This window comes from Cervus canadensis, chromosome 4, assembly GCF_019320065.1.
Source record: "Cervus canadensis isolate Bull #8, Minnesota chromosome 4, ASM1932006v1, whole genome shotgun sequence".
Lineage (NCBI taxonomy): Eukaryota > Metazoa > Chordata > Mammalia > Artiodactyla > Cervidae > Cervus > Cervus canadensis.
The window spans coordinates 44,064,041-44,088,007 of NC_057389.1; the positions used below are offsets into that span (position 1 = coordinate 44,064,041).

A 23,967-nucleotide genomic window follows, 5' to 3' on the forward strand; every position below is an offset into this window, starting at 1 on the left:
CTAGAACTGGGTGACCTGGGTTTTACCCCAGTTTTCCTCTGAATAGCCAAGTGACTGGATGATCACCTCTCCAAGCCTCTAGTTTCCAAAATTCCTGCTCCCTCTACCTTACATGACACAGCAAATGTGAAAGTGCTATGCAAACTTTAAAGCATCTGAGGAAACTCTTTGTGGTAAGGCCAGATCATGTAGGACTTTAGACGGGTCTCAGCTGTTGAATCAACATGTGTATAGGAAGCCCCAAATATGCCTCATAGGATTTCTTCTCCACAAATGAGTCAGATTAAACTTTCATGGCTTCCTATCTTTAGGCTCATTTTAAAGGCTGAGTGGTCAGCATGGGGGATCCAGGATCTTTGGGACCAAGCCTGCTGCTCTGGAGGTGACCAATAAAATTGGTCCACTCTCAAATTGGGGATGAGTCTAGCTATGTGTCATCAGCTCAGGTACTAGAAATCACATTCTTCAACCATAATCTATCACATTTCCTCACATTTGTCTGGCCTAAGGCCAGTGAGATGAGTCTGTACCTGTAACCAATATGAACTTTGCCCTCTGCTGCTGCTGCTAAGTCGCTTCAGTCGTGTCCGACTCTGTCCTGCCCCATAGACACCAGCCCACCAGTCTCCCCCGTCCCTGGATTCCAGGCAAGAACACTGGAGTGGGTTGCCATTTCTTTCTCCAATGCATGAGAGTGAAAAGTGAAAGTGAAGTCGCTCAGTCTTTGCGACCCCATGGACTGCAGCCTACCAGGCTCCTCCATCCATGGGATTTTCCAGGCAAGAGTACTGGAGTGGGGTGCCATTGCCTTCTCCACCTTGCCCTCTAACCCAGCATTATTTATTCCCCGCCTCTTCAAATAGGCTTTAAAGGAAGCCTTGGGGTTTTACCATTTTCTGACAGTGAATGACCAACCCCTTTGCCTTTGGAAGTTATAAGAATAGCGGAGATGTGTGTATGTATTTGAGATGGGGTGTGTGGGAGGGAGAGGGAAGGAAGGAAGGAAAGAAAGGAAGGAAGAAAGAAAAGTGTGTCTCTTCTCAGGCTGACCCTCTTATCACCTCGTGGTTTGAAGTCTCAGTAGGGAGGTCACAACAGGCCTAGAGCACTGAACAAATTATGCAACAAATTCTTCACTCTCTGAGATGAAATCTGGAGAAATTCTCATGCTGGAAAATCTAGGCTACTTTTGCTTTTCAAAGGGAAAGCAAAGCACCGATCCTGCTACAAAGAATGAGACGAGAGCAATTCTAATCCATCAGCAGCTTCACCGTCTCTCCTTGGTCCTCTCTGGCCCATCTTTAGCTTCCCATTCATTGCTATGTGCCAGCTCAAGTGACTCATTTGGAAAAATAGACTGGGACAGATGTGCAGATGATTTGCAGAAACAGAAATGTGTCATTAATGATTCAAACAGGCGTCTATTTTTGGCCCCAGTGTCAAGTGTCATACTAATTATCATTATGTCATAATTCATATGCAAATTGCCTAATGCCTCTATGACTCAGTTTCCTCATTTGTTTAATGGGACCCATTAGGGTTAATTATGTCTTAAGGTTGGTTTTAGGATGAAATTAGATATTTTTTGATCAATGCTTGCCCCATGGCAAGTATTCAACAAAGGCTAGCTCTTATTTTTATTGTTACTAATAGTGTTATTAAAACTATCACTATTTCCCAAGTGTTTATGAAGCATTTTGCACATATTACTTTATCTTCATTCAGAGGAACCCCTGAGATAGTTTAGTTAGAGAGAGATTAGGATCTTCACTTTCTTTTTTTTTTTTTTTAATATTTATATTATTTATTTGGCTGTGTCAGGTCTTAGTTGCAGCATGTGGGGCCTAGTTCCCCATCCAGGAATCAAACCTGGGCCCCCTGCATTGGGAGTGTGGAGTCCCAGTCACTGGACCACCAGGGAAGTCCCAGTCTTCACTTTCATGGCAGAAACCCAGACTCTGGATGGCAAAGTGATTTGCTCATGACTTAGGACTTAAAAGTGTCTGAGGCAGGTCTGAAATCCAGAGCTTCTGACATATTCTGGTTTCTTCACTTCATATACCAAGTGGCCTCTCAAATGGAGGACCACACTACTGTCCTTGGCTCTGAGAGGTGACACAGAAATGTGTGAAGTCTTGTGTTCTCTGTGCATTCAGCTGCCCCTCTGTTCTAGCTGGGCCTTCCCCAGGCCACGCTCTAATTCCTCTGTACAAGTCACTAGGCCTATCTGTTTCTTAGTTTCCTCTTCAAAGGACTGAAGTGTTTAGCATGTTGTCTGGGACATAAATGTTCAGTGTATGGTGTCTGTTATTTAAGTGATGGTGATGGTGAAGATAATGATGATTCCTACTACTGATGTACTGTGTTCAGTGGATACGAAGTATGGACAATAAGATTTAACGTGGGCATGATAAGTTGTGGCCTCACAGAAGGGGATTCTTTCAGCAGAAATGAGGGTCTTGTCGCTGTGATTTATACATGCCTTTCTCAGTTTCCAAAAAAAAAATCATCAGCAGCAAAGTTTTGTGACCTGAGGGCCTCTTACATTGCCACACTGTTTTCCCAAGATGCTGCTTATGTGATGTTCCCAGAAACCCAATGAATGGCAAAAGCAGAGGTTATTTTGCTGATTCTACAGAAAGGATTGTTGAGACTCAGAGCCGTGGCACCTGTGTTCAGGATTCACAGCAAGGCAGGAGAGGCCTGGCGAGCTGAGGGCTCTTTACTGTCTAGTTGTAGAAGCCAGGACTTACACACCCTGAGATAAATTAAAGTGTGGGAAAGAAAATGTCCCAGAACTACCCTTCCATGATGGCAGAGCAAGGGGGGAGGTCAAGAGACTAGATTAGCCTCAAACCACTTATGAGGACAGTCTGGACTCTTAGAGGATTAAGCTTCTCAGAAACTTATGCTTTGGCCACATCTGGAAACTGCCATCCTGTCCATCAGTACTGAGCCTCTGAGCCCCCATTCCCCATGCCACCCCCATGCTGGGGTGACAGGAGTCAGGCCATGGGAGACCTGGAGTATCCCTGAGTTCCTGCCTCTTGGACCTCCCATCACTACTCTGGCATCTGCTGACTCCCTCCATGAAAGATGGGGATTTAACTTTGAATTTCCTGTCATTTGTATTGGGTGCCAGCTCAGTGTCTGCCATCCATGAGATGCTGAAGCATACTTGTTCTTTCCTGCTGGTGCCTGGAGAGTGCTTGTTAGCATTTTTACTAGTTGAGCCATTAGCCTTGACAACTGATTCCTGCATCTCCAGGGAGATACCCTGGCCTAGGGCTTCTACAGCCTCTCTGTGGCTGCCTTGAGGTGGGTCTGTTCTCTTGGCTTCTCCTCCTGAATGCCCACTGGGTGTGGGAAGCCAGAGTCTGTGGACCAGGGCCCAGGGGACCACGTGCTGGTTATTCTAGTGGGCAAGCAAGTCTCAGGACCCCTCTGAGCTTCCACTTTCCCACCTGATCAATGGGAAGAATAATCCTGGCTCTAGCTATCTCAGGCAGTTGCCCTGAGCTTCAAAGAAACTTATTTATTATCCTTTAAAAAATTTCTTTTTGAGCCTTGTCACAAGTCAGAAAGGGAGGCAGTGTTATGAGGATTATACTCATTCAAGAGATGAAGAAATTAATGCCAGAAAAGTTGAGCAATTAATCCAGGATCCTCCTGATAGTGCTTGGTGGAGGCATGGTGAGATCCCAGCTCTTGTCCTCCTAACATACTAATAACCAAGCACAATGCCCTGAAGTCCTGCTTGTACCCTCGCTGTAGACTCCTGCTGGTGTCCTTTACATCCTCACCCAGACCCTCCAAAACCCAAATCACTCTTTGTTCAAAGTCATCCTTCCTTTAAGGCATGCATGACCATCCATTTCAGTTTGCTTGGGGTCGATCCAGTCTACATCTCTTGTTGTGGGATAATTGGTAATAGCTCTCCCTTTCATTCCTCAGCGTCCCAGGTTGGATGATAAATTATATGGTCATCCTATTTAAATCCCCCGTCACATGCCTACAGATAGTCTGGTAATGTCCACAGTCCTCAGTCGTAGCATTCTTTTCTGACCATCCAGAGTACCAAGAGCCTGGCTATGTATGTGATTTAGCTCCTAATCCACAACTTTATGGCTACTATTTCTTAGGAGCTTATATTTCCTTCAACACTGCGTCTTCAGTTTGAGTTGCAGGACTGTGTCTTACACCCTTATTCCCTGCCCTGACCTCATCTAGCGAAGTGCCCTGTTAATCTTCACTTTGATGTGTGTGATCATTGGCTGACAAACTGCAAACACAAACGCTGAGAGGGCTGATCATTATTTAGGGCAGGTATTCTTCAACTTCAATTCTTCAACTTCTTAGCTGGGCTTCTGGAAGTGTCTGTGGGTCTCCCTGACTCACGGTCATGCGAAAATATATGTGTGCGTGTGTGCATTTTTCTGGGGAAATGGTACAAAGCTTTTTTTGTCCTGTCATATCCTCAAAGGGCTGATGACCTCCTAAATGCTAAGAGCCTGACTTGGGGAATTCACTCTTTTCTGCCAGCCAGAACCCAACTTATAGGTACCCTAATGCTTCCTGTTTCCCGGAGCATTGAGGAGTTCCAGGATTGTGGGATCATTAATATTCTGAGTGGCTCCTTGGATGTCAGGCAGGGTAAGGAGATGGGGGCAGGCAGGCGGCTGAGTTATCTTCACTCTGCCCCTGGGGAAACTGTGGTGGGGTGAGGGGGAGCCAGGGCCCTTGGATGTTACCCAAGGCCATGTGCTGTAGCCGGCTGGGCTAGAACTCATTCTCATCTGCTGGACTGAGGCTTCAGAGCAGAGCAGTTAAGGGTACAGTGAGATAGCAAGGAGATGTGGGGTGGGATCCCACTTTTACCACGAACTAGCTGTATAATCTGGGGGCGTTCTTGAACATCTGTGTAGCTCAGTGTCTATATTTATAAAGCACAGCTAATAAAACCAGCTACCGCAGAGGGTTATATTATAGGGGATTCAGTGAGATCAATCATGTAAAATATGTTCAGAACCTTGTGCATAGTGAGTCCTGGACATGTCATAGCTGGTGTGACTCTAAGTTTTAGAATAATGTGCTTATTCCTCCTGGTCTAACTCACAGACTTCCCAGCTTGACCACAAGCTGACCCTCAGGTCCCTCCCCACTTGTGACCTGAAGGTCAGAGATCAGGGTAGAAGTGACTTGAGATCCCAAGTTAGGGTCCAAGGACTGACTGGCATTGGGATTTATCTGTGGGCACACAGATTCTCCCTAGTGGCATGGCTATTTAAAGAGATGGGTCTAGAGGGTGAAATGGCTAGACAGTAGCCACGACTGTGTGTGGGAGGCCCTGAGGCTCAGTGCGTACAAACAAAGGTCCCTGGGGTCACAGGACAGGCTAGGGACAGGAGGAGGAGCCCCAGCTGGGGGTCTTCCCTGCTGCTAAGCTGCTGTGTGATCCTGGGGGAGTTACTGCCCACTCTGGGTCAGCTGCTTCATCGCTAATGTAAGGAAAAGTGGGAGTCATCATCTCTCAGGTCTCTTTCTGCCATACATTTTTGTGATTTGAAGTGATAGACAAAGATTTGATTCAGTTTGAACTTGATTCTGATCTTTGGATCAGAATGTTGATTATATTTTGTTTTTCTTTCTGCGGCTAGTTCTCCCCACCCTACCTCTAGCCACAATAGAGACTAAATAGAGTTTCTTGAGGACAGGCCTTGCCTTCTCTAATTGTCCCCAGAGCTTGGCCCTAGGCCAGAGCATACAGTAGGCTCGCAGGAACAAGTTTACTGGCCCACACATGTCTTGACTCAAGATGGTATAGAGCACTGGTTCTCATTTTTTTCTGGCACCAGGGACTGGTTTTGTGGAAGACAGTTTTTCCCTGACCAGGGTAGTGGCTCCTGCCATGGTTTCAGCATGATTCAAATGCATTACATTTATTTTGTACTTATTTCCATTGTTATTAATATTACATCAGCTCCACCTCAGACCACCAGGCATTAGATCCTAGAGTTTGGGGACCCCTGGTATAGAGGAGATCATTATTATTTTGATGAAAGCAGTTGCCTTCTCTCAACCCCACTGAAGGCAGAAGCAGAAGAATGAGCATGTTACAATCAGAAAGACACGGGTTAGAGCATAAGGAACATTAATTAGATGCTTAGAGTTTGTGAGAACTGAGAGTGGTCTCTCTGACTGCCTCATTGTCATGGGTGAGGAAAGGGAAGGGTGTGGGAGATCTGAATGAGTATTTCAAGGTCACCCAGAGACTCAAGGGCCCAGCTGGTCTTGGACCCCAGGTCTCCTGAGTCAGATTCCTTTCTGCCAATCACATTGTCTCCAGGCTTCATCACTGTCATGGTGATGTCAGCGTATCCTTCCAGGGACATCCTTAAGATGAGAGAGGCAAGGGAGCTGGAAGGGTTGGGAAGCTGAGGGCAAGTCCCTGGGACCTTCTGAAACCAGCTTCACATTGCAAACAGAAGCTGTCTCGACTGTGGAGCCTGGAAGAGCATTTTAAGTAAGCCAGAAGGCAGGCACCACACCTTTGGCAATCATTCTGAAGCTGCTGGGTTGTCGGCTCTTGCTGCCTAGCTATTCGGGGCCACCCTGCACAGTGATGGGGGGTGGGACAGAAAGGGCTGTGGGTGGACCCGTTTGCATCTAGCCACAGGGCAATTGCTTTGCTTCATTCCAAAGGACAGAAGTCTGTGTTCTCCTCCAAATGCAGGCGCTTTTTCCGAGCTAAAGAACAACTGATGATATTCCCGTCTTGTGTGTTTCTCCAGGTTGTAAAAATTGCTGGAGCTGTGCATGTGTGGTTGGAAAACAAATGGGAACAGTTGTACGTTTTGCTCTACATTTCTCCCTCATTCAGAAATGCTCCTCTCCTCTCTTGGATGGAGAGAGCATGTCCTGAGAGTCATTTGCTCCTAAACATCTTGCTGTTGCCAGCTCACCACTGTGTCTGATCGTTGGACATTCCTCTGAAGTGAGCCCTGCCCTCTGTGCCCAATCCCCTTTGGAAATACGGTCTCTTTCAGGAGGCATCAGGGGCATCATAAAGTGTGGTATGTGTCAGGACTTGGAGAACTAGTCTGTGCTTGAGGTGCTTCTAGAAACTTCTAGAGATTTCTAGGCGTTCAGAGAAAGATAAAGCTGGGCAAGTCCCCAGAACTTTCTAAACCAGGAATGTTAAACACACGGCTCACGTGTATCTGTCTAATCCTGCTTCCACAACAGACATATCACTGAGCGTTTCTATTCCTCCCTGTTGAGTCTGGATTCAGCCTCAGAATCCTCTGCAGAGTCAATTGATTGGAAGGTCCTGACCATTTTCTATCCCTGTTCTTTGCCCGTTCTTCAGTGCAAACAAAATTGATGATTGCAATGCTGAGAAGCAAGAAAATAGAATCATAAATGTCGAGAAACATTTTCAGGGTCCCATCCTGACATGTGCCCAGACAGCAAAGATAATGAAGAAATCTAGAAAATCAGGGCAAGAGAGCAGAGTCTCTGAGAGCCTGCAAAAATGATTCAGTTTTATCCTTGTGTATCTCAAGTCCCCTTTCAAATACAGCATCACTGGCTTCCCCTTCTTAGCATAAAGCCTAAGCAGAAAATAGAGCTCTTGTGCTGTGAGGATGACTAGTCCATACTATTAAGTTTTTTAATTTTGTTTTTCAAATTTCTACGCGACCTTTCTTATATGTCAGAGCCACAAACACAATGCAGTGGTGGTCCAAACTTCCGGTGTGCTCCACCTTTTTTTTTTTTTCAATAGCTACATCCCACTTGACACTGATGCTGACATCCCCTGCGAGGCTCCCATAGGCTGGGGCCACCATCGTTGCCAGCCTCACCTGCTGCAGAGCTCTCTGGATGTCGATGCCCTGGCCCCAGGGCACGGCTGGGTTAGCCAGGCAGTCCCCAGCATTCCCCCGGCGGGAGATATCGATTCTCTGCCTCCGCAGGCTCTGGAAAGCCTCAGCCATCACCTTCACCCCATCGTAGGTGAGCGCAGAGGTGTACTGGTGGGAGGAACAGAGACAGTTGGGTGTCAGAGAGAGAGCTGGCAGGGAGGCAGGTGGGAGCTGTATCTGGGAAGGAGCTTGCTGGTGATGAGGGTGCCTGCAGTGAGCCAGGGATGGGGGGTATGGTGGGGCCGGGGAGCAGCTGTAAGCAGGAAGCACCTGTTTCTCAGATGGGAGCTGCTGCTCCACCTCCCTAGCCAATATTGCCCTCCTAAACTGTGAGTTCAGTATTACTGCTGGTTGTGAGGCTCAAAGAGAATTCTAGAATTTTCTATCCAATCCACTTTAAAATGTTGGTTCATTTGGGGGGAAAAGACATAGATTGAATACAAAACACTGAAATTAAATACAACACATCTGTATCTGTCTGATAAAGTCCATGAAAACGACTTGGTTTTCTCTCTGTCACCAACTGGGAGCCAAGAACAGTTTACTTCACCATCCCTGGTGACAGTAAAAGCAAAACAAAAAAAAAAAAAAAGAATAATCTGAGACGGGTAAGCTCTTAATTATTTCTGCATGCAGCTCACTCAAGTGGCAAGTTTATATTCCACAAAATTTCCTCTTGTGCTTCTTCATGCTAAGCTTCAATTTTATCCCCATCTTATCTAAGAAGGTACTAAAATATTGAAACAAAAGCAAGGTAAGAATCCAGAACAACATTTCCCAGCACTGGCAATCATATCTATTCTCATTAATTTGTCTCTGATGTCTAGCATGTTCTCTGGTACCTCTTAAAGTTCACAGTTCAGTCTTGTAGAATGAATGTATAGGTATTTTTCCAGCTTTTAACTTTGTTCCTTTTGCTTTTGGGGCTTTCCTGGTGGCACAGTGGTAAACAATCTACCTGCCAAGCAGGAGACATGGGTTCAATCCCTGGGTTGGGAAGATCCACTGGAGAAGGAAATGGCAGCCCACTCAAGTATTCTTGTCTAGGAAATCCCATGGTCAGAAGGAGCCTGATGGGCTATAGACCATGGGGTTGCAAAGAACTGGACATGAGTTAGCCACTGAGTGTGCATGCACACAGACACACAAACACTTCCTTTTTAAAGTAAAGACATTACACTTGGTTATCTTTATAATTATTTCCAATCTTTTGGAAATTGGGTGGGATAGTCACATGTTAATTAATGAAACTGTTCTGTAGTTTACTCATTGCTTGAAATCACATTTGTGATTTTGTTTGCTTAAGCTCATGTTGAAGTGCTTTATTTCTAAGTTCCCGAATCAGTTTGAGCAAAACTGGGATGACAGTGTCTTGGTTCAGTGGCCTGACATTTACAAAATGAAACTGACCAGGGGCGTGAGAAAGTTGGCAAGGATCCACAGTTGGCCCTGGATAAACAGATTTAGCCTCAGAATCCTTCTCAACACATTGTTCCCCATAGCCACTCCCAAACTGTTAGATTTGATGTGGGAAAGAGAAATTATCCTTTATTCTTATTCTGGAGTGAAAGTGAATGTCACTCAGTTGTGTCTGACTCTTTGTGACCCCATGGACTATACAGTCCATGGAATTCTCTAGGCCAGAATACTGGAGTGGGTAGCCCTTCCCTTCTCCAGGAGATCTTCCCAACCCAGGGATCGAACCCAGGTCTCCTGCATTGCAGGAGGACTCTTTACCAGTTCAGCCACAAGGGAAGCCCAAGAATACTGGAGTGGGTAGCCTATCCCTTCTCCAGTGGATCTTCCTGACCCAGGAATCAAACTGGGGTCTCCTGCATTGCAGGCAGATTCTTTACCAACTGAGCTATCAGGGAAGCCCATCTTTATTCTAAACCACTATCAAATAGAAAACAAAATAGATTTTAGCCGCAGGGTTTAAAGCTGCCTTGCTGGGAATGAGAGGCTGGTAGTCTGCATGATATTTGGGAGTTGACTTTCTGAGGCAGAAATGTACTGGTTATTGCTTAGTTAGATTTCCTTGACTTTTAGCCAGATATGCAGCTGACCAGAAGGACCAGCCCACTGCACAAATCTAGGAGGCTCAATTCATGAAGAAATAAATGCTAATATCATCCCCCTGGAGTTGTGCAACATGGTGGTCCTGCCCAGAGTAGAGACACAATTTTCCAGTTCCTGCTATAGCTAGCTGGGGTAGGTTCCTGAGATGTGGCCAATAGCAGGTGAGGGGAAGATCTGTATGTGACTGCTGGAAAGTGTTCTTAAGGGAAACAGTTTTGCTTTCTATTTTCCTTTTCCCTTCCTGGTGGGTAGAATACTGAGGTAACTGTTGGTGCTTCTGCAGCCATTTTGGGCTATCAGGTAGCAGCTATATGCTGAGGATAGCAGAATAGGAACATAGAAAAAGTCTCTAAGTGTTTGGTGATTGTGAAACCATTATGCAAGCCCCAGATTGCTGACTTCTGAATTTTGTTTATATGAAAAAGGAGCAAAATGTCTATCTTGTTAAAACCTTTGTCATTCTGGAATGTTCATACCCTCAGTCTTTATGGATCTACTTTCCTTAGCTTGTTCCTCTTAGAAAGTCTGTCCTTTTCTTACGGCGAATACTACCCAGGAATCTAGGGCAGGCGAAGGGACCAGCAGGGGCCTTTCTTGCCTTAGGTCTCTTACCTTAGGTCTCTTCCAGTCCACCCGGGTGTGGTCCCGAGCATCACTGTTTTTCCATTGCTGCATGATCTTGGCCGGGATGGTGTCTGTGTAGTTCACCAACTGGAAACCTGTTACGTTTGCTCCACTCTCCTTGAATTTGTTTAAGTCAATGTCCATGAAACCCTGGGTGGTGAGGAAGGGAAAGAAGTTAGAATATGCTGCCTGGATGTATCAATTTAACCATGTTACAGAATCACAGCATTTTCTACCCTGTTCAGACTTAAGGTGAAACTGACTTAATGGAGAGGCAGTTGCAGTTCCCTTCCTTCTGACCTCTGTTATCACTTACTTGGTGCGCGAAGTTAGCTCATTGGTTAAGAGCACTTGCTCCGGAGCGAGCCGTGCCTGGGCTGAAAGGTAGGCTCTGCTGCTCAGAGCTATGAGTTACATACTCTACCTTGGACCAAGTTCCCTGATGGTTTCCTGTATGAATAATGGAGGTTAGGAGGCTGGGGAGAAAAAGTAGTGCAATGATGCATGTCAAGTCCATGTTGCAAGACTGAGTGATCAATAAACAGTGGCTGGGATTATTATAACAACACAGATATGTGATAGTTTAAAAAACACGAGGAGGGACCTTTGTCCTTTACCATCATCACTCTGCCCTTTCTGACTGGAGAGGCATCTGAAGTCTCTCCGGGGCAAGCTTCTGTGGGCGCCCCAAGGTCCCCAGCACGTCCCCAGCACGTCCCCAGCACGTCTGGAAGAGGCTGGATGCTGATTCTGCCTCCCCTCCTCCCCTCAACCCTCTCCGCCTGGTGCTTTTTCCTGTGCTGCAGGCAAGGTCTTGCAAGTGAGGCCCGATCAATTCTCCTATCCACAAAGGATTTCTTATTGGGAATGAAACTTTCCTCCCCATTTGGCAAAGTTCATTCAAACTCAGGAAGCCTTCAAGATAGAAAGGAAATCTTGTATCTGTATAATATATTCCACAGTGTACTGTACTTTCAAATCTATGACTGCATTTCACTTTAATGCCTTTATAAGGTATTAAAAAGCAGAGACATTACTTTGCCAACAAAGGTCTGTCTAGTCAAGGCTATGGTTTTTCCAGTGGTCATGTATGGATGTGAGAGTTGGACTTCACAGAAAGCTGAGCACTGAAAAATTGATGCTTTTGAACTGTGGTGTTGGAGAAGACTCTTGAGAGTCCCTTGGACTACAAGGAGATCCAACCAGTTCATCCTAAAGGAGATCAGTCCTGGGTGTTCATTGGAAGGACTGATGCTGAAGCTGAAACTCCAGTACTTTGGCCACCTCATGCGAAGAGTTGACTCATTGTAAAAGACCCTAATGCTGGGAGGGATTGGTGGCAGGAGGAGAAGGGGACGACAGAGGATGAGATGGCTGGATGGCATCACCAACTCGATGGACATGGGTTTTAGTAAACTCTGGGAGTTGGTGATGGACAGGGAGGCCTGGTGTGCTGTGATTCATGGGGTCGCAGAGAGTCAGACATGACTGAGCAACTGAACTGAATTGAACTAAAGGTAGAAATTGTACATCTGTTTGCTGGATAAAGAAACTGAGTTAGAGAATTGCTTGCACAAAGTCATTCAGTGATTTAGTGGCATAGAGGGGACAGGAACTGAGGCCTTCTGAAGGCCTATGCTTACTTATTCTCTTGTCATAAATTCAACAAACATTTTTTGAAAGCCAGTGTACTATTCTAATGCTATCCTAATGCAGTATATTATTCTAATAGTAAAATAAGCTCCTTCTCTTATGAAGCTTACTTTCTAGTGAGAAGAATGGACCATAAACAAATTATTGTGTATAAAATAAGCTAAAAGAAAAATAAAATAAAAAGCTAAAAGGATATATTGTACAATACAGGGCAAATGTTTTATAATAACTATAAATGAAATATAGCCTTTAAACATTGTGAATCATGAAGAATTGATGCTTTCAAATTGTGGTGCTGGAGAAGACTCTTGAGAGTGCCTTGGGCAGCAAGGAGCTCAAACCAGTCAATCCTAAAGGAAATCGGTCTTTATTCTTTGGAAGGATTGATGCTGAAGCTGAAGCTCCAATACTTTGGCCACCTGATACGAAGAACTGACTCATTGGAAAAGACCCTGATGCTGGGAAAGATTGAGGACAGGAGGAGAAGGGGACGACAGAGGATGAGATGGTTGGATGGCATCAGTGACTCAATGGACATAAGTTTGAGCAAGCTCCGGGAGATAGTGAAGGACAGGGAAGCCTGGCATGCTGCAGTCCATGGGGTCACAAAGAGTTAGACACACCTTTGCAAGTGAACAACAGCAATGTGGTATTTATTATACATCAATTATATTTCACTTTTTAAAAAGTAAGCATGCAGCAGTGTATAAGGTAGAATCCAGTAGAGGATACTGTGCGGTAGGTAGCTATGAGTTCTCTGAAGGAAGATGAAGAGGGGAAAGAGGATGAGGAGAGGAGGGCAGTGCCTGGCCCCGGGAAGCGTGATCCAAATGAGCTGCCCTGAGGAGGTGGTGTCGACACAGGGACCTGACTGATGTGAAGCTGTGGCATGAGCTCTGGGGGAATCTGGGGAAGAGCATTCTGAGCAAAGGCTTAGAGACTGGAGGATCCTTAGCATATTCTAGAAACAGTAAGAAGACTGGTGTGACTAGCACAGCATGAGAGAGAGAGAGAGGGTGGGAAATGCAGTTGGGGGGTGGGGGGCACCCCAGGGTTGGATCCTAGAAAGCCTTGTGATCATCTAGGTTTCTCTTTAGGTGTAATTGGTGCCCACTTCAGGAATTTGGGCGGGGATCACAAAGTCATTGCTCTCTGAACTCTGTGGCTTAGGGAAACTGCCAGATCCCAAGGGGTGAAATGGGGGAATGAACACGGGAAGTAGTTTGGTGGATTGAGGCTAGGAAGAACTGTGGTCTGGCAGCTCTGAGCCCCCATCACTGCCTCAGCTCTGCTTGGAGACCCTAAAACATTGTCCTAGTCTCTTGATTTCTCACTGACTCAATCTGGCTTCCTTACCTAAAAGATCTGGTCATCAACTAGTGTAAGTTCAATGTATGAAGCAGGGCACTCAAAGCTGGTGCTCTGGGACAACCCAGAGGGATGGGGTGGGGAGGGAGGTGAGAAGGGGTGTTTGGATGGTGGGACACAAGTACACCCATGGCTCATTCATGGCAAAAACCACAACAATACTGTAAAGCAACTAGCCTTCAATTAAAATGAATTAATTAATTTTTAAAAAAAGAATAGAATTAAAACAATAAAAGATCTGGTCATCAATAACTTCATGACTCAAAGACCTTCCCCCCACCCTATGCCTCTAAAATTCAGTGATTCTTTATTATTCCTATTTTATAAACAAACTAAGCTCAGCTCTACTCTGAGCCTCTGCCCAGCTATTCTCTATGCCTGGAAGTGAGTTCTCCCTGGCCAGCTCATGTCCATCCTTGGGTCTCAGCTAAAATGCAGTGTCTTCAGAGAGCTTTCTCCTGTAATGTGCTTAGTTGCTCAGTTGTATCCAACTCTTTGCAACCCCATGGACTAGGGTCTGCCAGGCTCCTCTGTCCATGGAGCTGTCCAGGCAAGAATACTGGAGTGGGTTACCATTCCCTTCTCCAGGGGATCTTCCTGACCCAGGGGTCAAACTGGTTCTCCTGCACTGCAAGTGGATTCTTCACCATCTGAGCCACCTGGGACTCCTTATCTAAAGACCCAGTTCTCATCCTTGATGGATGCCCTTGGTGTTCTGCTCATTTCCACATCTCCCCAATAGACACTGATATTCCACTTTTTATACTAACTGCAGCTACCTATTACTTCACCCACAGGTAAGGTAAGCCAGATGTATTGAGGAGTTCATACACCCAGAGCAGCTCTCTGCTCTTGGGGAATTAGTAGAATCCATAGCCCTCTCCCTTGGGTGGGTTACCATGAGGTACACTCTACAGCCAAGTCTAGAGCTTCTGTTAGGGGTGGAGTTCCATAGCCCCAGAGATAAGTGCCTTGATTATGCACCTTTTTCAGCTGCCTGCTTTTCCATCCCTACCTTCTTGTTGTTGTTCAATTGCTCAGTGGTGTCTGACTCTTTGCAGCCCCATGGACTGCAGCACGCCAGGCTTCCCTGTCCTTCACCATCTCCCAAAGTTTGCTCAAACTCATGTCCATTGAGTCAGTGATGCCAGCCAATCATCTCACCCTCTGCTGTCCCCTTCTCCTCCTGCCCTTAATCTTTCCCAGTGTCAGGGCCTTTTTCAATTTGTAAACTCTTACATTCCTACCTCACATCCCTGATTCCCTGATGTTATTTCTCAGATTAGCATCCAAAGAAGCTACTTGTATTTGAATTGCTGTCTTAAGACCTGGTTCTAGTAGAACTCAATCAAGTTACTTCCAACATGCAGTCTAGTCAGTTCCTTCTCAGTGCTCTACTTATCACCCATTTGAGATGATCTGGTTTGCTCATTTGTTTCCTTGTCCTCTCTCCTTGTGTTGGAATGTCAGTTCCATGAGAGTAGGGATATTTTTCTGTTTTGTTCATGGTTGTGTCCTAGAACCCAGCATCTAGCACCATGTCTGACACAAAGTGGGTTCTCAATACATTTTTATTGGGTGAATGAATAAAAAAAAGCCAAAGACATTTCTCAAGCAACAATGCTAATTTGTCAGGGAAAGTATGATCTCTGGCAATAAATCCAGTGGATGATTTAAATTGTTTGACAAAGGAAGCTCATGTTGGAAATGCATTTAGTGACTAACTTTACCTACAGCTATAGTTTACAGATATTCACAGGGGTCTGCTGAATTGTGCAAGGATTCTAGCAAGCTTTTAGTGCAGATGAAATTGGAATTAGGTTCTTATACCCAACAGGCATCCTAAGACATTCTACCACCTAAGAGTACAGCCACCCCACCCCTGGTTAAAGGCTAATGCACAGTGGAGAGATTTCCCATAATTTTTAGAGATTTTAAAAAGAACATCTTATTCATAAAATAACTATTGAGAGAATAAAATGAAAGCCATCTCCTGCAGTCAAACTCCATCGCTTGAAAATCTGTAACAAGCTCCCGGGCATTTTGTACTGACTGCCCCCATCAATGTAATGGGGGCCAAAGGAAATGGCAGAGTTTATTCAAACATAAATGCCACTCAGCTCTATCACCAGAATGTCTGACTGCAAGGTGACTGGAGCCAGACCCGAAGTTATTTCCAATCAAACTGATGGGACCTCTACCTGAACTTCTCAGCTCCCCTGAGAAAGAAGGGACAAAGAATATAAAATAAGCTCTTATCTGCACTATTAGGGAAGACACGAAATGAGGGAATAACTTGGCATCAACATGCATTCACCTAGTAGAAGACATCCTCTCCTCCTACTCATGGAAGATTTCATGCTTGAATGGTGATGTTGAATCTCCACAATGTCTTTACTCATGAAGATTAAATCAGTCTCTTATAGCTACTGGACTTGATCTCTCCATAATGCAAGAAAACAGACCATTCCAATAGAGAAAACTGTTCTTGACTAAGAAGAGGAAATAAAGGTGTGAAATATTTGCCTACCGGTCAGCTGGGAAATTCAACCCACTCACTCTAGTCCCCCGAGCATGCTCATTAAACATGGCTTAATTAAATCATTTTCTAATTTTCTTTGCCATTTTATTTAAAAAACCTTAGGGGGTAATATTTGGTAATGAGTACATTTTGCTTTATCCGTGCTATTAATTATATAATATTATAAAAGGATGCAACATTGCTAATTGTATTATATTAAAGATTAAATGATGAAGTCTGATCTTAAGCACTGTCTTTGAGTCATTTTGCCTGTTTTATAACATGCCCCCAAATGTGGAGTCTGTTGCTCTGTATGCTGTGACTAGTGAATGAAATGAAATGAATCCACAAAATGCTCTGTTCAAGTTATTCAGGATGAGAATTCAGGTCTCCTAAACCCAGATGCCTCTCAGTGTCTCTCCAGCACTGCACCCAATGCTGTTCTTCACAAAGTGACTGTTTATCATCTAAGATAAGCCTCTGTGATAAGTGAGCTCCTGGAGCTGTTAGATCATGGTGTCCCTGTCTGCTTCTGCGGTTCCTCTGTGACATTTCACACTCTCCCATGTCCTACTGATGAATGGGGGACAGAAGAATGGTCTGCCTGTCATTTTCATTCAAGTGCAAATGAACAGGCTCTTAGGATAGAGGTCCTTCATCTGTGGGACCCATCACAATACATAAGAGAGGTTCTGCATAATGGTTATCATGCAGGAACTCTGGAGAGGAAACCAGATATCTCTATAAAGCTCTGATGCTGGTCATGTGGCTCAGTGGTAAAGAATCTGCCAGTGATGCAGGAGACACAGGTTTGATCTCTGGATTGGGAAGATCCCCTGGAGAAGGAAATGGTAGGAAAGGAATCTCTACCCACTCCAGTATTCTTGCCTGGAAAATCCCACAGACAGAAGAGTCTGGCGGGCTGCAGTTCATGGGGTTGCAGAAGAGTCAGATGTGATTTAGCAACTAAATAGCAACAATGCTGGTCAATCAAAAATCAAGGTAAAACATATTACAAAGGGACTAATTAGAAGAATTCCAAACAATAGCATGACTAATGAACATTGAGGACAGGATGTGGAAAATAGTATGAAGTGGTTCATCTTTAACTGAGGAGACACACATGGAATGAAAGTTGATAAAGCAAGAAAAAGAGACATAGACATATTACATAGAAGTGTGTAGAGGGAACTACTAGAATCACCAAACACAGAAAATGTTTAAAATAGTTTTTTCTAAGAAGTATGAGACTAGAGAGAGTAGGTATTTGCTTTTTTTTTTTATAACCTTCCATAATAATTTTTTTCTTTTTTATAACCATGTGAGTATGTTTTCTTTTTAGTACTATTGAAAAATAAAAATAGATCCCCAGATAATTTTGATGTACCTTACTGGCTCAGAATCACCTGTAAGTCCCTGGAAAGTGGGAGAGGGAGTGTCAGTGACAGAACAGGGAAGAGAAGTCATTGCATGGGTTGATATGGTCTATTAAGGGAGCCCTGCTTAATTTGTTGTCTCTTGGCCTAGAATTAAAGAACACTGGTGCCATTAAATATTCTACTGAAACATAGTTTTAGAAACATTGTTCCTAAGGATGACAGATATGACAACAATGGCGCAACTGTCATTTCTTGTGCATCATATAACTTCATTTATATAGCTCTTTGAGAATTCTGAAGTTGTTGTCATTTAAAGTTGAAAAATGAAATAATCCATCAGCAGTCACCGCTGGATTTATTAAACATTCCCCAAGCTCTTTTCCTGAGCCAGGCATTCTATTAAATGCTTTATATACATAATCCTATTTAATCCTCCCAAACAGCCCTGAGGGGTGAACATGCACAGTAGGTGCTAGGTACTCATTTGCATAAATGAGTGAGTATCTGTCCCAGTTTTACACGTGCGGAGCTGTGATTCAAAGACCTCTGGAACCCACCCCCTCCCCCCAACCCCGAGATCCCCCAGAAGCAAGGGTTCCAGCTGTGGTCCAGCCATCAAATCTGTCTTCTTCGTCTGTGTACACTGCTTTGCCAGCCGTGGAACACGGGAACATAACTTTAGGAAGGGATTTCCAGATTGCCCCAGATTAAGAGGGACAAAGAAGCTCAGACAGCGTGGCTGACAGTTAGTAGCCTAGAACAGAGGTCTCACTCTGCCAAAGAGGGGTTACAGATTGGTTAGATGTTTCTCAAGCCTCTGATTTATATGAAGTTTTTTAGTACCCACCTACTCCATATCCATACCAGGAGTCAGCAATTTTTTTTTTTCTGGATAAGTGGTCATATTGTGAATTTTTTAGGTTTACAGGTCATGTTGTTTCTGTCATAACTATTCAATGCAGCTATTAGAGCAGGAGAGCAGGCCTAGATAATAGAAAATGAAATAGCATGGTTGTGTCCCCTCCACTCCCAATGGTTGAATTTGACCCAGGGGCCACAGTTTAGGTTTACTGATGCCAGGAGGAAAGATGTTAGAGATCAGATCAAACCCCTTGTTGTCCAGAGAGGAGACTATTGGCCTCAAGGTTGTAGGCTGGTTAGAGTGTGAGCTGGGGTTGGGATCTGTATTCCCTAAGCTCTCACTGTAGGAGGCCATGCACTGCTGACCCGTGGTTAGAACAGCGTGACTGGGGGAGGGGAGGACGTGCTCACTTAATTAAACCAGTTAAGGTAGTCATCCCATCTATCATATCTCAATGATCATTTTCAAAGGATTAGCACAAAAAGGCATGCCAAATAATTATGATATCCAAAAGAGATGTTTAACACCATAACTATATTAGATGTACTTTCACGTTGCTGAAAAGATTTAGAAAATGCTTTGAGGATTGTGAGGAGGCTCTGGGCTATCATTATGACTTTTAATTATCATGTGTGCCTGGAAACAAAACATCTTGAGGATGTGTGCTTACTGATTATTTAAGCTCTCTGAGGCTTAGCTCTCTGGTTTTCAAAATGCAGATAGAATAGCACCTACAGCATAGAATTGGTACAAGATTTTTTTTAAAAAGTGTGTATAAATATTTAGAGCTGTGTCTGGCACAAAGTAAGCATTTAATAAATCTTAGTTATTATTATCATCATCATATTTACCATCATCACTATGATGCAGTCCAAAGAGGTTAGGTGTTACAACTACTTAAAAACCAGGCACTGGGGGTTTGGGATGGACATGTCCACACTGCTATATTTAAAATGGATAACCAACAAGGAACTACTATATGGCACATGGAACTCTGCTCAATGTTACATGGCAGTCTGGAAGGGAGGGGAGTTTGGGAGAGAATGGATACATGTGCATGTATGGCTGAATCCTTTGCTCTTCACCTGAAACTGTCACACATTGTTAATTGGCTATACCCCAATACAAAATACAAAGTAAAAAAACCCCTAAAACCAGGCACTGGGTCAGGCAAGACACCTGAGCCCACAGGAGGCAGGTGTATAGGAATGCAGCTTTCAAAAGATAAAAAGCTTTTATCTTCAAAGCCAGATTTCCTTTCTCTCTGGGGTTCTTTCAGGGGGTCACACACAAGCTGCTCAGCCGTCATCATCCTGCTTGGGCTGATACCACTCCCATTAGATGGAAGAGGGAACAGCCAGCATTGTTAAGAGAAAGGGGCCAAAGAGAAGGATTCTTAACAAGCCCTGGAGGTGGGAAAGAAAACTCCCTCCATCTCATCCACCTGAGATCTAGAAGAGGTAAGATTAGAACAAATTGAAGAACTTGCACTTTATAGTCTGAACGGCACAAGTTGAACATGGCAAGTTTCCCCAGATTGTCAGGTAAATTCTTAGGTGACAGCTCCATAGAGAGGATAGTTATAGGAAAGTACAGTTCGAAAAGTCTCGTTACGTTAGAAATGCTTGAAAAAAGTGGGGATGTTCAACCTGAAAATAATGAAAGACTAAGAGGGGAAGTGAAGGATGTATTCCAATCCCAGAAGGGCTTTACGGGGGGCGGGGTGGGGGGCAATATTTGTTCTTTAAGGTAGGCCAGAACCAACCAATGGACAGAAGTCATGGGAGTCAGAATTGGGCTAAAATAATAATGATGACAATCACAGCGCCTAACATGTATTAGACCTGAACTGCATAGTAGGCACTATGCTGAGAACTTGATTTGCATGATCTCATATAATCCTTGGAATAATCCTGTGAAGCAGGTACTTTTATCATTTCCACATTGCAGATTAGAAAACCGAGTCTTAAATGAATGCAGTAGTTTCTGCCCAATATAACATAGCTAGTGAGGGGCAGAGACCACAGTCACAGCAAGTGACAAGACCCTGTGCTCTCTTTCTAACCACTGTTCATTCTGCCTCCTCATCACTAGTCAGTCTGATTCATTTGTCTCCTGTCCTGCAATGAACTAAGCCCTTGGAATGGCTTGCATCTCTATACTACTAAGAAGAAGGAATTAGCAGTTTTCTAGGCGACCTGGGTGTTAGTCTTCAACTCTTTTAAAACTGGATTATAGTTGCTTTACAACGTCCTGTCGGTTTCTACTGTATGGCAAAGTGAATCAGCCATCCATATACATGTATTCCCCTTTTTTTGGGTTTCCTTCCCATTTAGGTCACCACGGAGCACTGAGTAGAATTGCCTGTACTATGCAGTAGGTTCTCATTGGTTATCTATTTTATACATAGTGGTGTATATATGCCAATCCCAATCTCCCAATCCATTCCTTCCCCCAACCCCCACCCAGTATCCATACCTCTGTTCTCTACATGTGTCTTTATTTCTGCTTTTCAAATAAGATCATGTATACCATTTTTCCAGCTTCCACATATACACATTAATATATGATACTTGTTTTTCCCCTTTTCTAACTTACTTCACTCTGTATGACAATCCCTAGGTTCATCCACGTCTCTTAAAATTTTAATGTGTGCTGTTTCTTGGGATGTGAACCTCCAAGCTCTTTATTTCTCTCTCTCTCAGGGTCTCTCCCAGTATCCACAGCACAGTACCTGGAGCAGGCTAATGGCTTAATTCATTCACACCAAGGAGTGAAGCAATAAACAATCATGTCTTCACTTATCCTTCTCATGGTTTTCTTGTAAGTTTCCATCCATCATCTCTCACCCTCTTAACTTTCTTGTGGACCAAAGAGTTTTGTTATTGACTTTTTTTTGGGTAATATTGATCCAGGCACTAGATTGTTGATCTGCACAGTGAGGCCCTTGGCTGGATCAGTGAGTGATCTTTCCAACTGTTGTCCCAGGCTGTAGGCATTTTAGAGTCTACAAAGTTGAATTAGGGGGAAGGAAGAAGAATGTGGTTCTAGATTCCTACTCTCCCTCTACCATCAAAGCAGCTTTGCTTTTTCATCTGTTTCACATACGGGGTTCTCCTCAAGATTCCATTTGAAAATAGAGCTTTAAACTAAAAAGTTTGGAAACTTCTGAGCCAGTTGATTTTCCCTTAAGGGCTTTTCAGCTTTGATCTACAATTCTGTGATCACACAGGTGTGTGCACATGAATATGGAGATACGTGAGTTCATGGAATATTCCTGAGATGAGGACTTTGTTCTGTCCTCAAATAACCATGTCTCTGCATACAGTGTTCAGATTTTCCTATTTTAGCCACTTTAACTGACTGGAACTTGAATGTGTTCTCGCCCTATATAATCCCTCATAACACAGGCTTAGCTGGTTCCCGCCAAGTCAATAAGACATTGCAGCTGTGCTTAAAACAGCTAAAACATTATTTGAATTGGAAAAAAGAAAAAAGTCTCTAGTGTTAACTCTTATCCAAGTACATTTGAAAGAAGGGCTGGCACCTATATACTTCAGTTCAGTTCAGTTCAGTCGCTCAGTCATGTCTGACTCTCTGTGACCCCATGAATCGCAGCACGCCAGGCCTCCCTGTCCATCACCAACTCCCAGAGTTTACTCAAACCCATGTCCATTGAGTCAGTGATGCCATCCAGCCATCTCATCCTCTGTCGCCCCCTTCTCCTCCTGTCCCCAATCCCTACCAGTATCAGGGTCTTTCCCAATGAGTCAGTTCTTCACATCAGGTGGCCAAAGTCTTGGAGTTTCAGCTTCAGCATCAGTCCTTCCAATGAACACCCAGGACTGATCTCCTTTAGGATGGACTGGTTGGATCTCCTTGCAGGGACTCTCAAGAGTCTTTTCCAACACCACAGTTCAAAAGCATCAATTCTTCGGCACTTAGCTTTCTTCACCATCCAACTCTCACATCCATACATGATCACTGGAAAAACCATAGCCTTGACTAGGCAGACCTTTGTTGGCAAAGTAGTGTCTCTGCTTTTTAATATGCCGTCTAGGTTGGTCATAACTTTGCTTCCAAGGAGTAAGCGTCTTTTAATTTCATGGCTGCAATTACCATCTGCAGTGATTTTGGAGCCCAAAAAATTAAAGTCTGATACTGTTTCCACTGTTTCCCCATCTATTTCCCATGAAGTTATGGGACCAGATGCCATGATCTTAGTTTTCTGAATGTTGAGCTTTAAGCCAACTTTTTCACTCTCCTCTTTCACTTTCATCAAGAGGCTTTTTAGTTCCTCTTCACTTTCTGCCATAAGGGTGGTGTCATCTGCATATCTGAGATTATTGATATTTCTCCCGGCAATCTTGAGTCCAGCTTGTGCTTCTTCCAGCCCAACGTTTCTCATGATGTACTCTGCATATAAGTTAAATAAGCAGGGTGACAATATACAGCCTTGACGTACTCCTTTTCCTATTTGGAACCAGTCTGTTGTTCCATGTCCAGTTCTAACTGTTGCTTCCTGACCTGCATACAGGTTTCTCAAGAGCAGGTCAGGTGGTCTGGTATTCCTATCTCTTTCAGAATTTTTCACAGTTTATTGTGATCTACACAGTCAAAGGCTTTGGCATAGTCAATAAAGCAGAAATAGATGTTTTTCTGGAACTCTATTGCTTTTTTGATGACCCAGCGGATGTTGGCAGTTTGATCTCTGGTTCCTTTGTCTTTCCTAAAACCAGCTTGAACATCTGGAAGTTCACGGTTCACGTATTGCTGAAGCTTATATGCTTAGATACCTTCAAACACACAATCAGACATATCCCCCAAACACAAGTCCACTTGTGTTTAAAATTATTTTTAAAGGTGGTTGGGATCTCACAGTCTGGGGGTTTAGGATAAAATGTTGACACTTTGTGGCAGAAAGTCAGGGGGCCCCTAGACTAGGCTGTCAATGCATGATTAAAGAAGTACAGTATCTGGCCTGGTATTGGTTGGTCTTCCAGAATCTCCCTTAATGTTAACTTTGTTCTGTCTGGAGTCAGAGGTGCCACCTGGCCATGGCCACCTCAGAGCAGGAGCCAAAGACCAATTGAAAATCCAGCCTAAGGAGTATGCCTATGCCTACTTGTTGCTGTTGTCCAGTCTCTAAGTCGTGTCTGACTCTTTGGAACCCCATCGACTGCAGCATGCCAGGTTCCTCTGTCCTCCACTGTTTTCTAGAGTTTGTTCAAATTTATGCCCATCATGTCAGTGATGCTATCTGACCATCTCATCCTCTGCCACCCACTTCTATTTTTGCCCTCAATCTTTCCCAGCATCAGGGTCTTTTCCAGTAAGTCGGCTCTTCTCATTGAGTGACCAAAGTATTGGAACTTCAACTTCAAGCAACAGTCCTTCCAATGAATATTCAGGGTTGATTTCCTTTAGGATCGACTGGTTTGATCTCTTTGCAGTCCAAGGGACTTTCAAGAGTCTTCTCCAACACTACAGTTCAAAAGCATCAATTCTTCAGTGCTCAGCCTTTTGTAGTCCAACTCTCACATCTGTACCTGACTA

General features: G+C 44.1%; 1 protein-coding gene across 4 annotated transcripts in view; it reads right to left on the bottom strand.

Annotated features, from left to right (window-relative positions):
- Positions 1 to 23,967, bottom strand: part of GRIA1 (glutamate ionotropic receptor AMPA type subunit 1) — a 336,275-nt gene that overhangs the window by 106,871 nt on the left and 205,437 nt on the right. For all 4 annotated transcript variants that reach the window (XM_043464901.1, XM_043464899.1, XM_043464900.1 and 1 more), the window contains exons 6-7: positions 10,617 to 10,778; positions 7,866 to 8,033 (exon numbers count right to left, since the gene is read on the bottom strand). In XM_043464901.1, the coding sequence (XP_043320836.1) occupies positions 7,866 to 8,033; positions 10,617 to 10,778 (330 nt within the window). The remainder of the gene's footprint in view (positions 1 to 7,865; positions 8,034 to 10,616; positions 10,779 to 23,967) is intronic.